This window comes from Pristis pectinata, chromosome 9, assembly GCF_009764475.1.
Source record: "Pristis pectinata isolate sPriPec2 chromosome 9, sPriPec2.1.pri, whole genome shotgun sequence".
NCBI classification, from domain to species: Eukaryota; Metazoa; Chordata; class Chondrichthyes; order Rhinopristiformes; family Pristidae; genus Pristis; species Pristis pectinata.
The window spans coordinates 72,675,300-72,693,242 of NC_067413.1; the positions used below are offsets into that span (position 1 = coordinate 72,675,300).

General features: G+C 38.5%; 1 protein-coding gene across 1 annotated transcript; it reads right to left on the reverse strand.

The window, feature by feature from the left end:
* Positions 1-429: 429 nt before the first annotated feature.
* On the reverse strand, positions 430-16,189 carry LOC127574234 (delta-type opioid receptor-like). Its single transcript, XM_052023056.1, is given in 4 exon segments — positions 430-1,043; positions 3,268-3,273; positions 8,977-9,329; positions 16,110-16,189. Coding segments are annotated over 4 exon segments (990 nt in total). The 5' UTR covers positions 16,127-16,189.
* Positions 16,190-17,943: the final 1,754 nt, after the last annotated feature.

Genomic DNA, 17,943 nt, shown 5'->3' on the forward strand with positions numbered 1-17,943 from the left:
TGCAGTACTGTTTTAGAATAAATGCAAATTGTACAGCTTAGATAGTGAAATGGCAATCATAAGCAATTTTGTGCTGAGGATAAGAATATCAAAATAAAACTCAGTTTCCTGTACAAACTGAGGCTTTAATCTCTTAGTTATGAGCTCTGGAAAGGTCCTCATACCTACTCTACCATTTAATAAGATCATGATTGATCTGATTATAATCTCAACTCTGTATTCCAATCAACCTTCAGTGGAATCCATCTACCTCTGCCTTAAAATTTTTCATAGACTCTACTTCCACCAACTTTTGAGGAAGAGTTCCAAAGACTCTCAGGGAAAAAAAAATCCCCTCATCTGTCTTTAATGGATGAACCCTCATTTTTAAGCAGTGACCTCTAATTCTAAATTCTCTCACAAGAAGAAACTTACTCTCCACATCAAGAACTAAACTGCAGAAGTAACTTGAGTCAGTGCTACACTTTGGAAGTCATCTCTCACTTCTTGCGAGAAAGATGACATTTCCACTCCTAGTCATACCTCCTGGTTGGAGTTCCTTATGTTATCATGAAATACTGCGGCATTCGGTGCAGCAGTCCTGACTCTGCTGCTCGTCTGCAACTCCAGCTTCATCCCTGACGAACAACAAAAATCTCTGAAGCATCTTTTAAAATTTTCATCCAGAAAAGCATAGAGAATGGGGTTAAGGCTGCTGTTGGTGTATCCAAGAGCAACTGAGAAATAATAGCCGGCAGATACTGCTGAGGTATTTGGCACCTTTACCACAACTTCAACTAACACAAAAATGTGAATAGGAGTCCAACAGATGATAAAAACCGCAACAACAACGAGGACCATCCGTGTGATTCGTCGTAAGTTTCTATCTTTGTCTCTGGAACCAGACAGCAGTCTCACACTCTTCAGACGCAAAATCATCAAACTGTAGCATACAGAGATGATGAGAATTGGTATGACAAAGGCAAAGATGAACACACAGATTTTCAGTACTGTGTCCCAGTAATTGTAAGGATGTGGGAACTGCAATGCACATTCAATGGTATCTGTTAAATAAGAAAAACAAAAGGCAATGGTTATGATTAAATCTATTTTTGATGAATACAAAACTACTACTTCTAATTATTATATCTAACCATTTGCAGTGGGAGTGGGGGAAGGGTTCAGATTTCTTCACTCAGATAAACACAGCAGTAAATCAGTAAATCAAACTGCACTAAATGCAATGTGCATTTAATTAACGGCCCAATTAATCTTGTTCTAATTTTTTTTAAATGGGACATTGATGGGAAATTGATACATATCCAGCAAGAGAACAATATATTCACTTCAACAGCCTTGTTAAATCTTGCTGGAAATTTTAAGAGAAGCCGATTAAAAACAAATGTTGAACTAGTGTGTGTTTAATGGGAATTCAAGCAGAGCTGTAGCTTCACAAGTCACGCTTTTGGTAATTGTTTATAATTAATACAATAGTACTGCTCAGCCTTTAGCTTTTGGTAACAAGTTTCACTGGTTTCAACAGAGGTTAATTGGAATGCAAAGTATTCACTCAAGTGCAGTTTTGATGTAATTTTGGAGAACAGATGTATAATGGACACATTTGGAAAATTATCTTCTGAAATGTTATATCAGATTTTATATAAAGACAAATGATAGCAATGATTCTGGTTTCTTTCTCACAGTTTCATTACTTCATATAGATTAAATGACATTTATTGAGAAATTGCAAATGACATAAGTCAAGCTATCTGTTTATGGTTTATTAATGACTTAAATTTCAAGTTCTCATGTTTCAGCTCTAGTTACCAAGGAAAGATTAGAATTTACTTATCCATAAAAGGCAGTGACTAAAAATCAAAGGTATCCAAATGTATCTGTTTATGTTCTCACTCTTTTCTCTTCAGGTGTGAATCGTAAGATTCATATTTTTACAAGAGTAAAAATAGTAATTCTTTTCCTGTTTACCTATCCAAGTAATTAATTCAATCTTTATTTTCCTATCCCACCAGCAGGCGAACTAGGAGTATGCTTCCCTCCCTTCACCAACGTGGGTGAAAGTATAAAGTATAGCTTTTCACTTTGTATCTATAATTTACACTTACATTAAAATTAGCAAAATAGAGGAAAAGGTATTCTTTAGTAATTTTTGAAACATTATAAAGTAGGATGCATATACTTGCATTCCCCAAAAAACACAACTGGTGTTCAAACCTTAAAGAGAAATCAATTTTTTTAAACGTATTCCTTAATTGTTCTTACAGCAATATAGCAAAGCACAGTTTCTTAAATCATATCCAACAAAACAAGAGCTATGTATTAATTAGCATTAACAATCCATGACCAAGATAATCACAGATAAATAAAATAATGCTTAACTCAATTATAGGTGTTAATTACACACACCTTTCTATGGGTTGAAATTAAACCACAAATTATTAATACTGTATATTTTAATTTCAAGGAAAATCAGTTTTAAAAACTTAACTCAATCTAAAGGGAGTGCCGAACATCATGGGAGGGAAGGATGTTCACTGTTGCACAATTTTATGAGGATGAAAGCACACAAGCTGTAGCAAAATATCTACTCATCTGATCTGAAGAAAGTACTTATAACAGATTGTCGTACAATTATCCGACTCCAGATTTTAATTTCAATTGCAATAATGTGCTTAAAAAAGACAAGGAGAAATTTTTGACATCCAATATTCAAAGATATTCATTCAATTTACTACTGAGCAAACAGTCCCAATAGACAGTTCTATTTCTCACCCACATCAACGACATGATCTAAAAACACAAGTTAGATTCAATATATATACAGTATACTGGGGACATGCATCTCTCCCTACACCACCTTTCTTGATCCTTCCACAACTGTTGATTTGTCTCACACCTTGTCTGGTACCCACGCTCACCACTAATTTATGTGACAACTCAGAACTTAGTTTTTTTTGTGAATCCAATATTGTCAGCTTGTATTCATGTGCCATCCTACTTCACTCTTCTGCTAAGTGACAGCATATATGCACAAAACCTCAACAGCTGAACAACGATGGGTCTTTGTGCATGCATATACTGCCACTTAGCAGAAAATACCCTCCCCTCAGCTTGAGAAAACTTTGACACACAACTAAACCACACCCATTCACTTAGCCAGCTACCAATCCTGTCAAAAATTATGCATTTTTCTAAATGTCTTCCAAAATAATCCAAAAAAATTAAGAACTACAGGAAGTCCCTGGGTTACGAATACCCGTACTTACGAACCGACCTCTGTAAAGCCTATTATTTTAAAAAATTGAGTTACACACAATGGTTCGTACTAACGAACGGGCGGTTTGTTAGTACGGGATGAACGGGACGAACTGTAAATATTTACATGTATGGTTTAATACAATGGTTGTTCATATTCGCATCTGATTATGAAGAATTTTAACATTCATTTGTAAAACATTGTAGAAGAATCGATTCGCTTGTACAATGATTTGAGTCAGATGCTTTCTGAACATCCAACCATGTCTTAGAACAGAGGTGGTGAACCTGGATCCAGTTAATTTATAAAGCCGATAATCTCTTCGAAGAGACTTTATCTAAAAAAAATTCTCATTTTGACGGCAAACAATAGTTTTTTATATATTTATACTAAAATATATACAGATTAAACAATCTTAAAGTTAACGATGGATAAATGTGGGAGTGGGTGGGAAGGGTTGTCACGGAGACTAGACACCGATAGACTGTGAAGCATTACTTCATAAAACAACCGTGCTCCTTCTCATCACCACTATCACCTCCTTTTAGTTCAGGGACAACATGGATATGGTGTATGTTGGTTATCTGCTCCATACAATGCCGGGAGGGGTTCCTTTAAAATTGGAGCAAATAAAACACAAACTGCCGGGGGAACTCAACGGGTCAAGCAGCATTCTTGTGTCTCCTTTAAAACTGGAATTGGTTTCTCATCTGCGCTTGAGAAGGTTCACGGTAAAGAGAACCCATCCGATCTGATGCTTCCATCAGGCCCCGAGTAATGACCCACACTGGTTGTGTGGATCAATAGTGTTCATAACTCGTCTTCTTATTTAATATTCATGCATCTTCTTAATTGTGACGACGAAAGATGGGAGAAGTGAATCCTCATTCCGCATCTGATTCAGAGATAAAATGCTGGAAGTGCACAGCTGGTCGGTCAGTTTCATTGATGTGCAGTTTTATTGTGACAGTTTCTTTAATGTACGGAATTTAGGTAGCGTTGAATGGGCTGTGAAATTGACAAACAGTAAACACAATATTCAGGTTTGGCAGCGAGTGTAACTCCGGGCTGAGAGTTATTCGCACATTGAGGCCTCTTGCGTCCCCTGATAGTGCGGTGGTCTACCTGACACAGACACCGCCATCCATCCGCTTTCTCATAAACTTATTTGATAAAGTAAAGAAATGCTAATAACTGCTCCGCGTTCAGTTAACATCACCCACGACCCACTGAACCTTAACTCGCTGCATTCCACACGGAATAAAAAAAGAATTATTATTATTACTACTGCATTATTATATTTATGATGTTATAGGTAAAATATATACTGTATACTAAGACAAACATTTGACTAATTGATGCTAGATGTAAACTGTACGTAACTGTTCCGACTTACATACAAATTCAATTACGAACAGACTCAAAAACGGAAATCGTTCGTAAGCCTGGGACTTCCTGTATTAAGCATCAGTTAAACAAGTAAAATATAGTAAATTTGTTAAAAAAGCAAAAGCTAAAGCATTTTTAAACAATTAAAAAGATTCAGCTAAACTCAATTACTTAATAAATGTAAATTCTCCAAGACCTTGCTCCCTTGATACCATTCCTCTTCATTTGAATGGGCTCATTCCTGTGCCAGGTCTAACGTGGAGTGGGTTAAGCAGGCAGATTGCCCATTCCAAGTCTGGCATTTTGCTGCATATTCAAGTTCTGCTATTGCTGTCAGCATTTCCCCACGAGATCTGCACCTTACTGTTTCACCCAATGAGATTCTCTCTTTCCTTTCCATTGATTTCATCCTCCTCCCTGCCCACCAGTAGAAACCAAGCCAGACTGCCTACATCCTTGATGTACTGCTTAATCCTAGATTGATAACTTTTCCATCATCAGGATCACCTGCTTCCAGCTCTGTTACCTAATTACACCCTTTATTACCCTATTTCATTCTGAAAGTTTCATCCATGCTTTTACAACCTCTGGACATGAGTATTTTAAACTTCTTCTGGTTACCTTGATCTCTTCAGAAGCTTGAGACTGTGCAAAAATCTGCTGTTTGCAATGTCCCATTCACCTACCAGCTCTATGCCCCTTAGCAGCCAGTCCAGATACTTCTTAAATTTAAAATCTTATCCTTACATTCAAATCCAAGCTTGGCCTTGCACCCCTGCCCCATTTCTGCATCCTTCTCCAGCAATCATGAATGACTACATAGAATAAAAAGGAACAGTTATAAAACAGAAAACCCTGGACCTGCTCAGTGGGTCAGCAGCATCTGCGGATGGAAAGTCAACGTTATTGCTTCTGGTCCATAACCTTCTACCAGAATTTGGAAAAGTTAGAGGTAAAATAAGGAGAGGAAAACAAAAAAGGAAAAAAGAAACAATTTTTAGTTTCCAGGAGTGGTTTTAAGATACAGAAAAGATGCCCAACTCCCACATTCACTCAAGGCATGCAAATCTTGGTCACTAGGAGACAGGCCAGGAGGGAGGTTCTATGCACCATTCCAGAGTTTCCAGACATCAGTCCAGGACCTCTAGAAGATCCTGGCAGGTAGGGGCTGCAGTTCTCTCCTCTAGCAATAAGAATCCCCACATAATGGAGCAGTTTGGAAGAAAATATCATGTCCTCATAAGATACATTGAGGTGATCTGCACGCCAGTGTCTGCTCCTTCAGTGTGGAGATCCTCACAAGAAATTGTTTTGTTTATGATGAGATCTGGGTGCCACTAATCAGAAAATACAGAAATATTGTAACAAAGTGGTTAGGTAATTGGAGCAGGGATTCATTCTATGAGGCATATAATCTATTCAGATGGAGTGCAAAACAAGATTTGATGGAGTCTTGTGCATCTTTGTACTAGATTTTTAGGAATAATTGGAGGATGGAGAGGGTCACTTGGCTTCCATTGGTGATTACGATTTTGTAGGTTTCTGAGGAGGTGGTTCTCTATCAGGGAGTCCCTTAGAGCCTGTGATATGAATGTTACCCTCCTCTGCACAGCTGGAAGATGAGGCTGTGGCTGCTAAGCAGAGACACCCCCCTCCACCCCACTTCCCAGTGGTCTTTGTCTTTCTCTTGGTCCTCTTCTCCTGATGTTCTTCTGGCTCTGCCAAATGACTCTCAGGTTCTGGGTCTTTTTGCTGTTCTTCCTCAGGCATCAGCTGCCATCATTAGTTTGCAAGATTGTGCAGCATAAGGTGAAGTCACTTAGTGTTTACTGCACAGTGCCTCTGACTAATGCAAGCAACAAAACTTCATCTTCAATTGTCAATGGTGTTTTCCACAACAGTCCTGGTACATGTATGGCTCACGTTAGACCTGCACAAAGCTCTGCAGTTGAAGAGTTCACTGGTATGAGCACTCAGGGAAGTAAAGCTAAGCCCTTTTCCCCAGGATCCATCTCTCTAGGTGATGGTAGCCACTGGCAATGCTCCGCAGTCTGGTCTCCCTCAGAATAAAGGAGCCATGTGTGTTTCCCAGAAACATTGCATTCACCATGTGGAAATTCATCTCACAATCCAACACAAGCTGTACATTAAAGAAGTAGAATCTCTTTCAGCTAAAGATGTTCACGTATGTCTTAGGAGCCTCTCTAAATGCGAGGTTTGTCAATGGCTGACACCACACTAGTGGGAAGCCAATTATTCTGACAGATCCCAGTGCCTGAGATGTCATTTGTTCCTCAGAAGATGAAATTATTTCTTTGTAAATGCAGTATGTGGGTGACCTCTCTGATGCTGTGGTGAATTGCAAATTGGGAGACATGATAGAAATGATTTGAATGCTTGGAAAGATCCTATTGGTGAGCAAGTTGAGAGTCAATATGACCTTGACCTCCAAGTAGAGAGCATTAAAGACAGAAGAGTATAGTTGAAGGTCTTCCTGCAGAATACCTTGTATTTCTTGATGACGACCCTGGAAAATCTAAGCCTGTGAATACATAATTCATCAGAGAGGTTGAGGCTGGATGTGGTGACTCCAACCACCAATGGCCATGTTTTTACCTCCTGCCCTGAGGTTTCCAAACCACACTGAGTGGTCTGTCATGGTCTAACAATCCCTCCAGTAATGGAGTACTACCAGCAGTGTCACTACTGAGGTTGCCATGGAATGAACTTCTCACCAGCTAGACACGAGAGGAAATATCTTCTGTCGGTATAAACACATACTGTGGATTTTGGAAGGCACTTGAACAGTCGACTGTAAGAGCTGAAACTGTCCAATCAGTCTCCTGTGTCAGCAAGATGTCCCTTTAATTACTGAGAGAAGCAACAAAATAGTTTAATGTACTCATCATTTTATTGCAACAGTTCCATGATGGTTATAGTGTGAGGCTTTGAACTCCAATTTATTTCAGTGCAAACAGAAACATATGATGAGTGATCTCATAATGCTTGACACTAGTTGAAAGTCAGGTGTATGAATATGGCTGAAGCACAGAAGTACCCAGTGGAATTTCACCCATTAACTATCTTGAGCACAATCTACTCCCGATATAATCTAATTTGATGCCCTTGGCACCTAAAAATATATGAAACTGCATGTTCCAATTTCTAGGCAACATTAGCCTCTCGACAGAAAACTACAAATAATATGATGGAACTCTGATTAATGAAACTGTGTCCAATAGTAAGTGGGAATGTCTCTACTTATCGTTCTTCAGGGCACATCTGAAGCAATTTAAGAAAAAAATCTCCTCACTTAGATCTGAGTTCAACTGCAATTCACAGCCCAGAGATAAGAGTTCAATTACTTGATTCACTACACCACCTGTATCCTCAGTTTAAAAGAAACTTTTAAAGGACCTCTTATGATCACGAATCATCCCAATGCATGAACTAGATCTGAAGTGCAGTCACTGTTGCAATGCAGTTAAAGCCAAACTCCCACAAAAAGCAATGACATAATAACAAAATTATGTTTTTGCCATGTTGATTGAGAAATAAATTTTGGTGATGACACTGGGTGTTACTCCTTTGCTCTTCTTTGAAATCAAACTATTGTGTCTTTTACATCCACTTGGGGATGGACTTTGCTTCAACATTTGCCTAGATCTTTCTGCTCAAGTCTCTGGGATTATGTAATAAATTTTATGTAATAGTGATTTCCTTAGATAATTTTGAGTAGTGTTAGACTTAGATCAATGTCAGAAGTTCCACTGCCATGCCACGAAGTTGCAGGTTCAAACCCCGTTCTAGAATCCTCAGTACACATTCTAGGAGAATGCTGCAGCATCATCAGCATCACTTATCAAAAGCTTACAGATAAAATGTCAAGCCAAGGCCCTATTTGTTTCTTCAAGTGGATGCAAAAGTTACATTGAACACTAGCTAAAAAAACTTATAAGGCTAAAGTTTATCATTAATCAAAATAGATGCTCTAGTTATTCATTCTGTTGCCATTTGTGGGACCTGCAAATTGGCTCCCTTCTTTCCAGCCTCACAACTGGGACAATACTTCAAAAGTACTTTGTTGCCTGTAAAATACTCTGGAATGGTCTGAGATTGTGAATGGCATTATACAACTACAAATTCTTTCATTTGATTTTAATTTGTTTCAAAAATCAATCAATAATTTACATTTCATTAAGACATATCAAAGGGTCAAGAGAAATATGGACGAACTTTAATTAGGAAAAAATTAAACTTGCTACAATAAATATTGAACTTTGTTAATACTTTGTACAAATGAACATTGCTTTTACTACAGCTTTGGTACTCACCATTTCCTATTTTTGTGGCCCCCAGCATTATAGCGGGTATACCAATAATGGAGGCAAGGAGCCAGATGCAAACATTTACTACTTTGGCATTTAAAGGAGTGCGGAAATCTAATGCCTTCACTGGATGACATACAGCTATATATCGATCAATACTCATCATTGTCAATGTAAAGATGCTTGTGAACATGTTGTAATAATCAATGGAGGCTACTATTTTACACAACACATCTCCAAATGGCCATGACCCCATTAAATAGTAAGCGCTCTGGAATGGCATTGTGCTTGTTGTTAGAGCATCTGCTGCAGCAAGATTGAAAATGTAGATATTGGTAGCAGTCTTCATCTTGGTGTGTCTAAAAAGAAATACATAAAACAATCTTAATTCATTTCTCTGACCAATCATAGCTCATGCAAAACAACTGTGGTGCAATCAGTTCTGATGATACGATTAATTAAATACAATTCACTATAGTTAATACAAATAAGCTTATGCATAATGAAGTTCTTCTTATCAGCCATTTTGCTAAATCAGCGTAGCCCATCTCAGACTGAAAAATGTGATGAGAGAATTTTAATAGCTAAATCTCTTATGGTGAAGAATTTGAAATCCTTCTTTTAGTGGTGCAAGCCGTATTACCTATTTTAAGTTTAATTGGTTCAGGAGTAACTTCTGCTTGCCAGTGTTGACTTGTAGGAAACTATTGCTCATCTGGAATATAACATCATCTGTGCAGTTGCACAGCAGAGTTGTAATTGAGGAATCAAGTAGGGTAGGAAAGAGGTGGATTTGGATGTTGTTGGCACAAATATGTAAACTGGTACATTGTCATAATGTGTATCAACAAAGGACAGCAGGTGTGCAAGGGAAAAGGTGCAGCCGTGAGCAGTCATTAAAGAAGACATGCTGATCACTCCAGAATGGCGAGAAGTGGAACCATGCAATGAAGCTTGGTCATAAAAGAGAAATTATTGAGACAAATGTCACAGGGGTCAAGAAGGTCATGTAATGTTAACAAACTTTGTTCCCAGTTCAAAGGATTGTCACTTGTTATTTTAGCAAGGACAACCTAAGGGTTTGGAATGCAATGGAGAGCAAAACAAAAGGATCAAAGCATGTGTGATGACAGAGTTGAAAGAGGAGACGTGGCAACAACAATTTTTTTGGAGGTTAGAAAGAAAGGAGGAAGGGAATAATAGATGATTTTTCAACAGACATTCCTGTAATGTGAAACTCACATTGTGAAGGGTTCAAGGTCCAAGGCCACAAAATATCTTTTCAACAAAAGATTATTAGCTTCAACCAATTTACTATACTTTACCCATTGGCATAAATGTACTTAGGCTTTTGCAAGGGAGAATTTGAAATAGATAATTTACAAGAGAAATTATTTACAATCTCAAGCACCACACAGTCTTATGACATTTTTTCTCCAGAAACACATTGCAGCATCTTATCATTTAAAGTGGTATTCTCTTGCACAGCATGATGAACAACCAGGCAGAATGTTGAAGTACCTGGTAGTCATATGCCAAAAGGTACGTTTTACTCTAGGCTTGTGAGTGATCAATGGCTATTTCTAAGTTTAAATAAAGACCAAGATCTTTAATTGGTTGGAACCCACTTCACGGAGGAGTGTCAGAGACCTCACCACACATTAGCAGCTCTCAGAGTAGTTAGGACTTATATGGAATTTGTATTCAATGCCAAAAGACATAAAATTTGGTGATCAGAGTTTTGTGTATCATATTACCTTAGACTGTATTAATAAAGTACTCTTTATCCTTGTATTCAAGAGCTCATAATGTTAATCTTGTCAACTAAAAGTGGGAGGGAAATGGGCATTAATTAAAATTCTTGAAATTTAATTAGCTCAACTACAAGGAAATTAACATGCAGATTACATTTTAAAAAAAGAGAAAATCAAAATTAAGTTGAATTGCCTGGTATTTTATAAGAACCCTACAGTCTTAATCTGTTGATTCACTTGCAGAAGGGTGTTCATAAAGACCTAAGAAATAGGAGTAGGAGTGGGAATGGGCCATTCATTCCCTTGAGTCTGCTACAATCATGACTGATCTGATCTTAGCCTCAATTCCACTTTCCTGCCTGTTCTCCATACAGTTGGACTCCCTATGGTCTGATCATCAGTCTTTCACAAACCAGAATGATTTGTTCACTAGACAACAAACTAATTCACTGACCCGAACATCAAAAGTGCATCTCAGTAAGCCTGAGAGAAAAACAAAGCTATTTGGAAGAAAAATTATTGACAGGATATTCATCATTTTAGATTCACAGATTTGAAATGTTTAAATGTTTCTCTTAGAATACTATGATTCTTCATTCCTTTAAATTATACATTACTTGTAAGTCCTGAATCTTCTTATCTAATTTTGAATGAAAATAAAGCCTTTGGGATAGAGATACTTCTGTGGATGCTGTCACTAAACACACAGGAGAATATCCACTACTAAGTTGCACTTGCTTCCCAGGTTCCAGCCATTTCAATGTAATTTGATATTCACACATTTATTTACTGCTAGATGAATTTCACCCCTTAGTTCTTTCAATATGATGATAGAAGAAGGCATTATACTTTGTTCTGTGGATGACAGACATTGTAAAAAATTACACATAGTTATTAAAAAACTAAATTTGCATTCAATGCCAAAAGGTATAAAATTTAGTGATCATAATTTTGAATATCATGTTATCTTATAAACTATAATAATAGTACCCAGTGCTGAAATTTATTCTTGTAATGTCTTTCTAATTAGTGGGCAGACTGACAAAAATAATCTTGTCAGAATATGGTTTTATTCTGCTATGTTAATATCATTTATAAATAAATGATCCTTGAATTACTGCTCTGTACTTAGATGACCATGGACCTGAGGAAGAAATATGGATAATTACTTGTTGAGGTTATGTTAAGGTTTTGCTTCATTGCTCAGATGCTGGGATTTGCACAGGTGCTTGAGAATAATGTGAAGGTCAATGATTATTTGGATGCCCCATTTTCCAACCACCGTCCTCTAAAAATGTATAAGAGTGTCCTGTTTGTGCTTCTTGATGCACCTTTGGTATCTATGGTGTTTACAGATACATGGTCCACAGAATGTGGAAAGGGGAAGGAGACACAAAGTCAGCTGGAGGATGGGGTAAAGTGGGTCAAGAAGAAGATTGGAGGTTGGGATTAAATAGATGGAGGGTCAGACAGATTATCAGAGGGTTTCAGGAAGATGGACAATAGGGTTAGGGGCATTCTTAGACATGATGATTGCATTGATAATAATAATAGTAGGCATTTAAGGAGTTAAAATATAAAAATATTCTGATAGCACACAGGCAGTTGTAATTTAATTTGGGGAAAAGAATGCAACACACATACTATATCACCTGTTTTGCACATGATTAAGGATGAATTTCTGCCCCTTGAACTTACTACATTAATTTTTCTAGATGCTGACATCATATGCCTGGCTAGAATTTATTGCTCATCCCTGATCGCCCTTGAGAAAGTGATCGTGGGCCATGTTCTTGAACCATTGCAGTCCTGCTGATGAGGCACTTCCCCAATGCAATCAGGTGGTGAGTTGCAGGATGTCTGACCCAATAATGAAGGAAACAACAAAATATTGGCAGGTCAAGACGGTGTCTGATTTGGAGGGGAACCAATAGAAGACAACATTCTCATGCTCTTGCTGCTCTTCTCCTTTTTGGTGGTAAAGGCCACAGACTTGAGAGGTGCTGTCAGAGAGGTATGGGTGAATAAATGCAGTGCATTTTGGAGGTAGCACACGCTGCAGTCATGATACACTGGTAGCAGAAGGAACGTTTATGCAAAGGGATGGATTGGATGCCTTGTCTTGGATGTTGTAGGACCTGTACTCACCAGTCAGGTGGAGAGTACACATCACAGCCCTTACGTGGTTTGCCAATTGTGAAAAGATTTTTGAGGTACTAGGAGATGAGTCACCATCTTGAGGATATGCAGCCTTGCACCTGCTCTTGGCATCTCAGTATTCATGTAATTAGTTCAGTGAGCTTTTGGTCAACGGTGACCCCCCAGGATGTTGAGCGTGAAGGACTTGGCAATAGTTAAACACTCCCTTGTTTGAAATGGTCATTGCCTGTCACTTCTGTGGCATGAAAATTATTTGCCACATATCATCCCAAGCCAAGAATTTACTGCTTTATTTTCGAAGGAATTGCGATTGGAATTGTGCAACCATCAGAAAATGATAGAAGCAACTGATGATAGTTGGACCGGGGATATGGAGCTGAAAAATTCCTGCAATTTTATCCTGAGACTGGGATGATTGAACTCCAATGACCATCCCCTTGATGTCCATTACCTTTGGTTTTACCAGAGCTCATTGACGTTATACTCATTCAAATGCTGCCTTGAAATCAAGGACAGTCACTCTCACCTCCTGAATTCATCTCTTTGATCAATGCTTGGATCAAGCCTATGATGAAGTCTGGAGTAAGGCAGTCCTGGCAAAATCCAAACTTAGCACCAGTGAGCTGGTTCTTGGTGAATATGCATTGCTGATTATACCTTCCATCACTGCTGATTGAGAGTAGATTGATTGAACATTAGTTAGATGGATTGGATTTGTGCTGCTTGCTGTGGGCAGGACAAATTGACGGTTAGATGCTAATGTTGTAACTGTACTGGAACAGCTAGTGGCCATGCATCAGCAGTCAAGACCCTGACCTTCATTGGAATGAATTTGACATTTCCCCATCAAGCTTTTCTTTAGAACTGAAGAGAGTCATTTTTTTCCAGCTGAATAAAAGGCTATTGAAGTACCTTGATAAATTACTACCACTGCACACTCTCCCACTGCAGTTTCCCCATACAGTCATAGTTCTATGCTTCAAGTGACGACAATGATGCATGTATTCAAAGGCAACCTTATCATTATGTTTATTTAATTTTGTGAAGGGTATATTTATCATGTTTTCAATTTTACAGAATCTTATTTGAACTTCAGGAATTTCCAAAACTAAGATAAAAACACAGACAGATGTTTTCAAAAGGAATTCAACAATACAATTGTTTGTCCCTGCACTTTTATCAGTAAGTTTGCATGATTGGCTGTTTTCTGTAATTAACTCTGGCTTCATTCTAGCTGCTTTCTCTGCTACTGATGCAAATATTCCCCGTTATCATCCCTTCGTGCATCTATTTTACTCGGAACCAACTAACGAGGTGTGATTGATACAATGTATATGGGACGTGTTACAGGAAGCAAATAAAAGACGCCAGATGGCAATACCGTCAATGCAATTAATCATCAACATTAAAAATATCACAAGCTAAAAATATATCCCATAATTATTGAAAACAAACGGGTAGTTCCGCTCACAGCACACACCCTCAAGACAAAGAGAATTCTGCTCTAGTAAATAGTTCGTATAGTATGGATATAATGCTTAAATAAAACGAACGTAGTGAAACTCCGGGAATGAATCCTGTAGACTGGCTTCACTCTAAACACTTTTGGGGCCGCTAAGTCAATACAGAGACCATTCTGCCCGTTGAGAGTTAGCCAAAAATAATATCAGCTTCGGAACTTACTTGAATGGACCCATAAAGGATCAGGCAACGCGAGCCACGCCATTGGAGCTTGCCAGTTGTGGGAAATAAGTCCCTTTGTACTGTGTGAAGACACCTGGGGTACGGAAATAGGGGATGGGGCAAGAATGTGTGCGTGGACGTGCGGTGAGCATGGGTTGCAATGCATTTATAAAGTTAAAATGAGCCATTCTTTTGAGTACCAATGGGGGTAGCATAATCATTTACACTAGAAAATTTGCATATCTGAGCAACCTCTCACTTGAAACGGGCAGGTATATTCATCGCCCAGTTACAGTACCGCCCAGAAATTGCAACAGGCAGCCTTGTCTCTGCATATGGGTGACCACGGTGTCCCTTCCCATCTTTATATGTCGCTGCCAATCTCCCATTTTTCGGACAAGAATAAAACTGACACTAGTTGAAATTCCCTCGACCACGTTAATTTGGAGTGAAAGTTAACGGTTGATTAACTTCACTTCGAATTTGGATTGTTGGTACGGTGAGGGGCAATGCGTTTTAAAGAATTGATAACTATGTTTCTACATAATGGAGAAGTTAGTCTTCACTGCAGTGAACAGGTCTGTGATTCCATGCAACACTGTGTACTCCTTTATATCAGCACTTGCTTGCCACAATTTTATAAGCTCAGACATAAAATAAATTTGCTTCACTTGCCAATTCTAGATGCAAATTAGAACATCTGCAATTAAAACAAAAATTGCCTTTGGCATTGAATGTTAAGCACCACTGCTGGAGAAATACAGCTCATGTCAGTATTACAAATCGATGCGATTTCTTCAGATGCTGCCTAACCTCCTGAGTCCTTCTAACATTTTCAGCTTCAATATTTAAGCTTTCTAGAAAGTGCGGTGCTTCTCTTTAATTCACCTCCATCTCTCCCCATACAAAAATAATGATATCGTTAGAGCAGTTTCAGTATCAGCCTGTAACTAATGCATGAATGCCTTTGTTTTGTAAATGCACACAAGAAAAAGAAATGCCTATTGTGTGAAGATATTTGGATTAAACCGTCAATCCAGAATAAATACCGTCTTTGCCCATCTGAAGACAATGCAATTCTAAAACGAACTATTTCATTGGAAAATTGAATTGAGATTTACGGCTTTCAATATTATTGGTGGTACACAATTGTTGGTGTGATTATATCAAAAGTGCATTATTTTGACGTAGACCTTAATCATTGGGTAAAAGACATGAAACCTCGTGGAGCCATTTTCAAGATTTAGCTATTTTTTGCTAAATAATACAGTAATTATACCGCAAAATCCTGTGGCAACCGTGCCCTTTGATCTACACGCTGTTACGAGCCATTTATATCTAACCTCACAGAAGTTACATCTTACATCGAGGTTTTTCCACCGAATTGCTTTGTTAGCACTATTTTACCAACACTTAGCAGTTATTTAGATTTCCCGTTAGCTCTTTATGTTTTGTACTATTGGTCTTCCCGAATCTAACTTCAACAACTTACTTCAGAACCAGAGCAAAACAAAATAGAACAAACGAAGGGAAGCCCCTTACCTGATGATCATGTACATAACCAGACAGTTGCCCACTAAACCCACTACAAAAACCACCGAGTAGACAGCGGTGATGATGAATGGGATTAGGGTGCCCAGAGAGCCGTTTCCGTGAAAGTCAAGGAAGTCAGTGTTGTTTTCCCAAAAGTAAGAAATGTTTGGGAAAGTGCTGTTTTGGAAGACGGCCGGGCTACATTCTTCAGAGGAGTGTAACATGCACTTAGAACCCATGTCTTCCCTTGTAATTACCACTGAGGTGCCCATAGTCGCGTCTGTAAAAAAAATCAGTAGAAACAAACTAACAAAGGATGAAGGGCAGTTAGAATAAAAGAATAGAAAAAGAAGCAACATTCTACATTCAGACAAGCTTAAGAGGACAAGAAGGTTGAGAGCACAAAAATATTACTAGCCCAAGGGCAATTAAGCAAAACTATGTTCGACTGGCAATTCTTACCCAGATGATTGAAGAGACGAAGGGGAGAGCTGGCGTATAACACTAAATCGTGCGGGGAGAAGCCTCACATTCTGAACTTTGGATGGAGGCACTCTGAGGTGTGAAGGGCAAGTGATCCTTGCTGTAAGATCTGACAACTAGAAGCGTGTCCCCAGCACCCTCTCCCTGCTGCCACTCGGATGCATCAGCTGAAATTCAACGTGACATCGACTCGATGACGCTCATTAATAGACGCGGATCTCTGGAGGCGTTTATCAGAGATCGGCGAGTTTGGAACATCTTCTGTAAAACCGCACTACTACTTCACTGATCGTCGCTTCTCACAGCTCGCCATAGCAACCTTATAGTAAGGACTGATGGTGAGCTGAGTCTAGCAAGCGCCAACAGAAGCATTTTAATTAATGCACCTCAAGTACTTATTTCGTGATGAAACATTGTGCATTTCTAATCAATCGATATATCCGCTTATCCTTCACTGCTACAAGTGATCATTCAACGAACTTCAGCATCCTGTCTTCGCTTACCAGTTTATTTCTTATTCTATTTTATTACTAAATCCCAAAAGCCTGCGTTTTATAAAAAAACATACAAATCAAGCATGCAGTTTGAATGAGAACACGCTTGTTTAACATTGATTTATTTGATTTGTTGTCTGCGTTAGTCCCCAGATATTATTACAACACCACCTCTCCAAATCCCAATGATTTCTTTCCCCCAAGAAAACAATTCGTTGCATTAGTAAAAAAATCCAGTCACTGCAACACGGTAAGTATGTGTGCTTGATGTTGAATTAATCGAAGTGCAATCCTCTGAAAAGTGCCAGTTACAATTATCAGAAAGTTCGAGATCCGTGACTGCACGTAATGCTTTTGTTTTAACGTGCAGGTTGTTCAATGCACAAACTGTGTTTACCTCCACTGCAACTTAACTGGCTGAACCTTAAGGGGATTTATTTGCCACAAGTCTTTTGTGTTTGCAACTATGAAGGAGAGGGAAGGATGACACATCTTAAAAGCTCTTGAAGTATTATAGGACGTAATTAATAATAAAAAAACAACTGCAGAAAGCTCAAGGTACATTTTACTGTAAATATGGGTCCAAAAATTCCCAGTGAATGGCAAAGGTAGGAGCTTATGGTAACAACTGAAACAACAGAGCAAAGAAACTCTGGTGCCTAGCAAGACAGGTGGTTTTGCTTCTAGTGGGTGTAGGAAAATATTCCACTGCCAAAGGATAGCAGTGGAACATAATCAACAGGCAATGACAGACAGTCAAGAGTCTACGTTATGATCCACTGGGCAAAGAACCCAACACAAAAGAACATTACATCAATAGGAACTGCCAAGATGTGACCACATTGTCATATCAATATCAGTCTTGA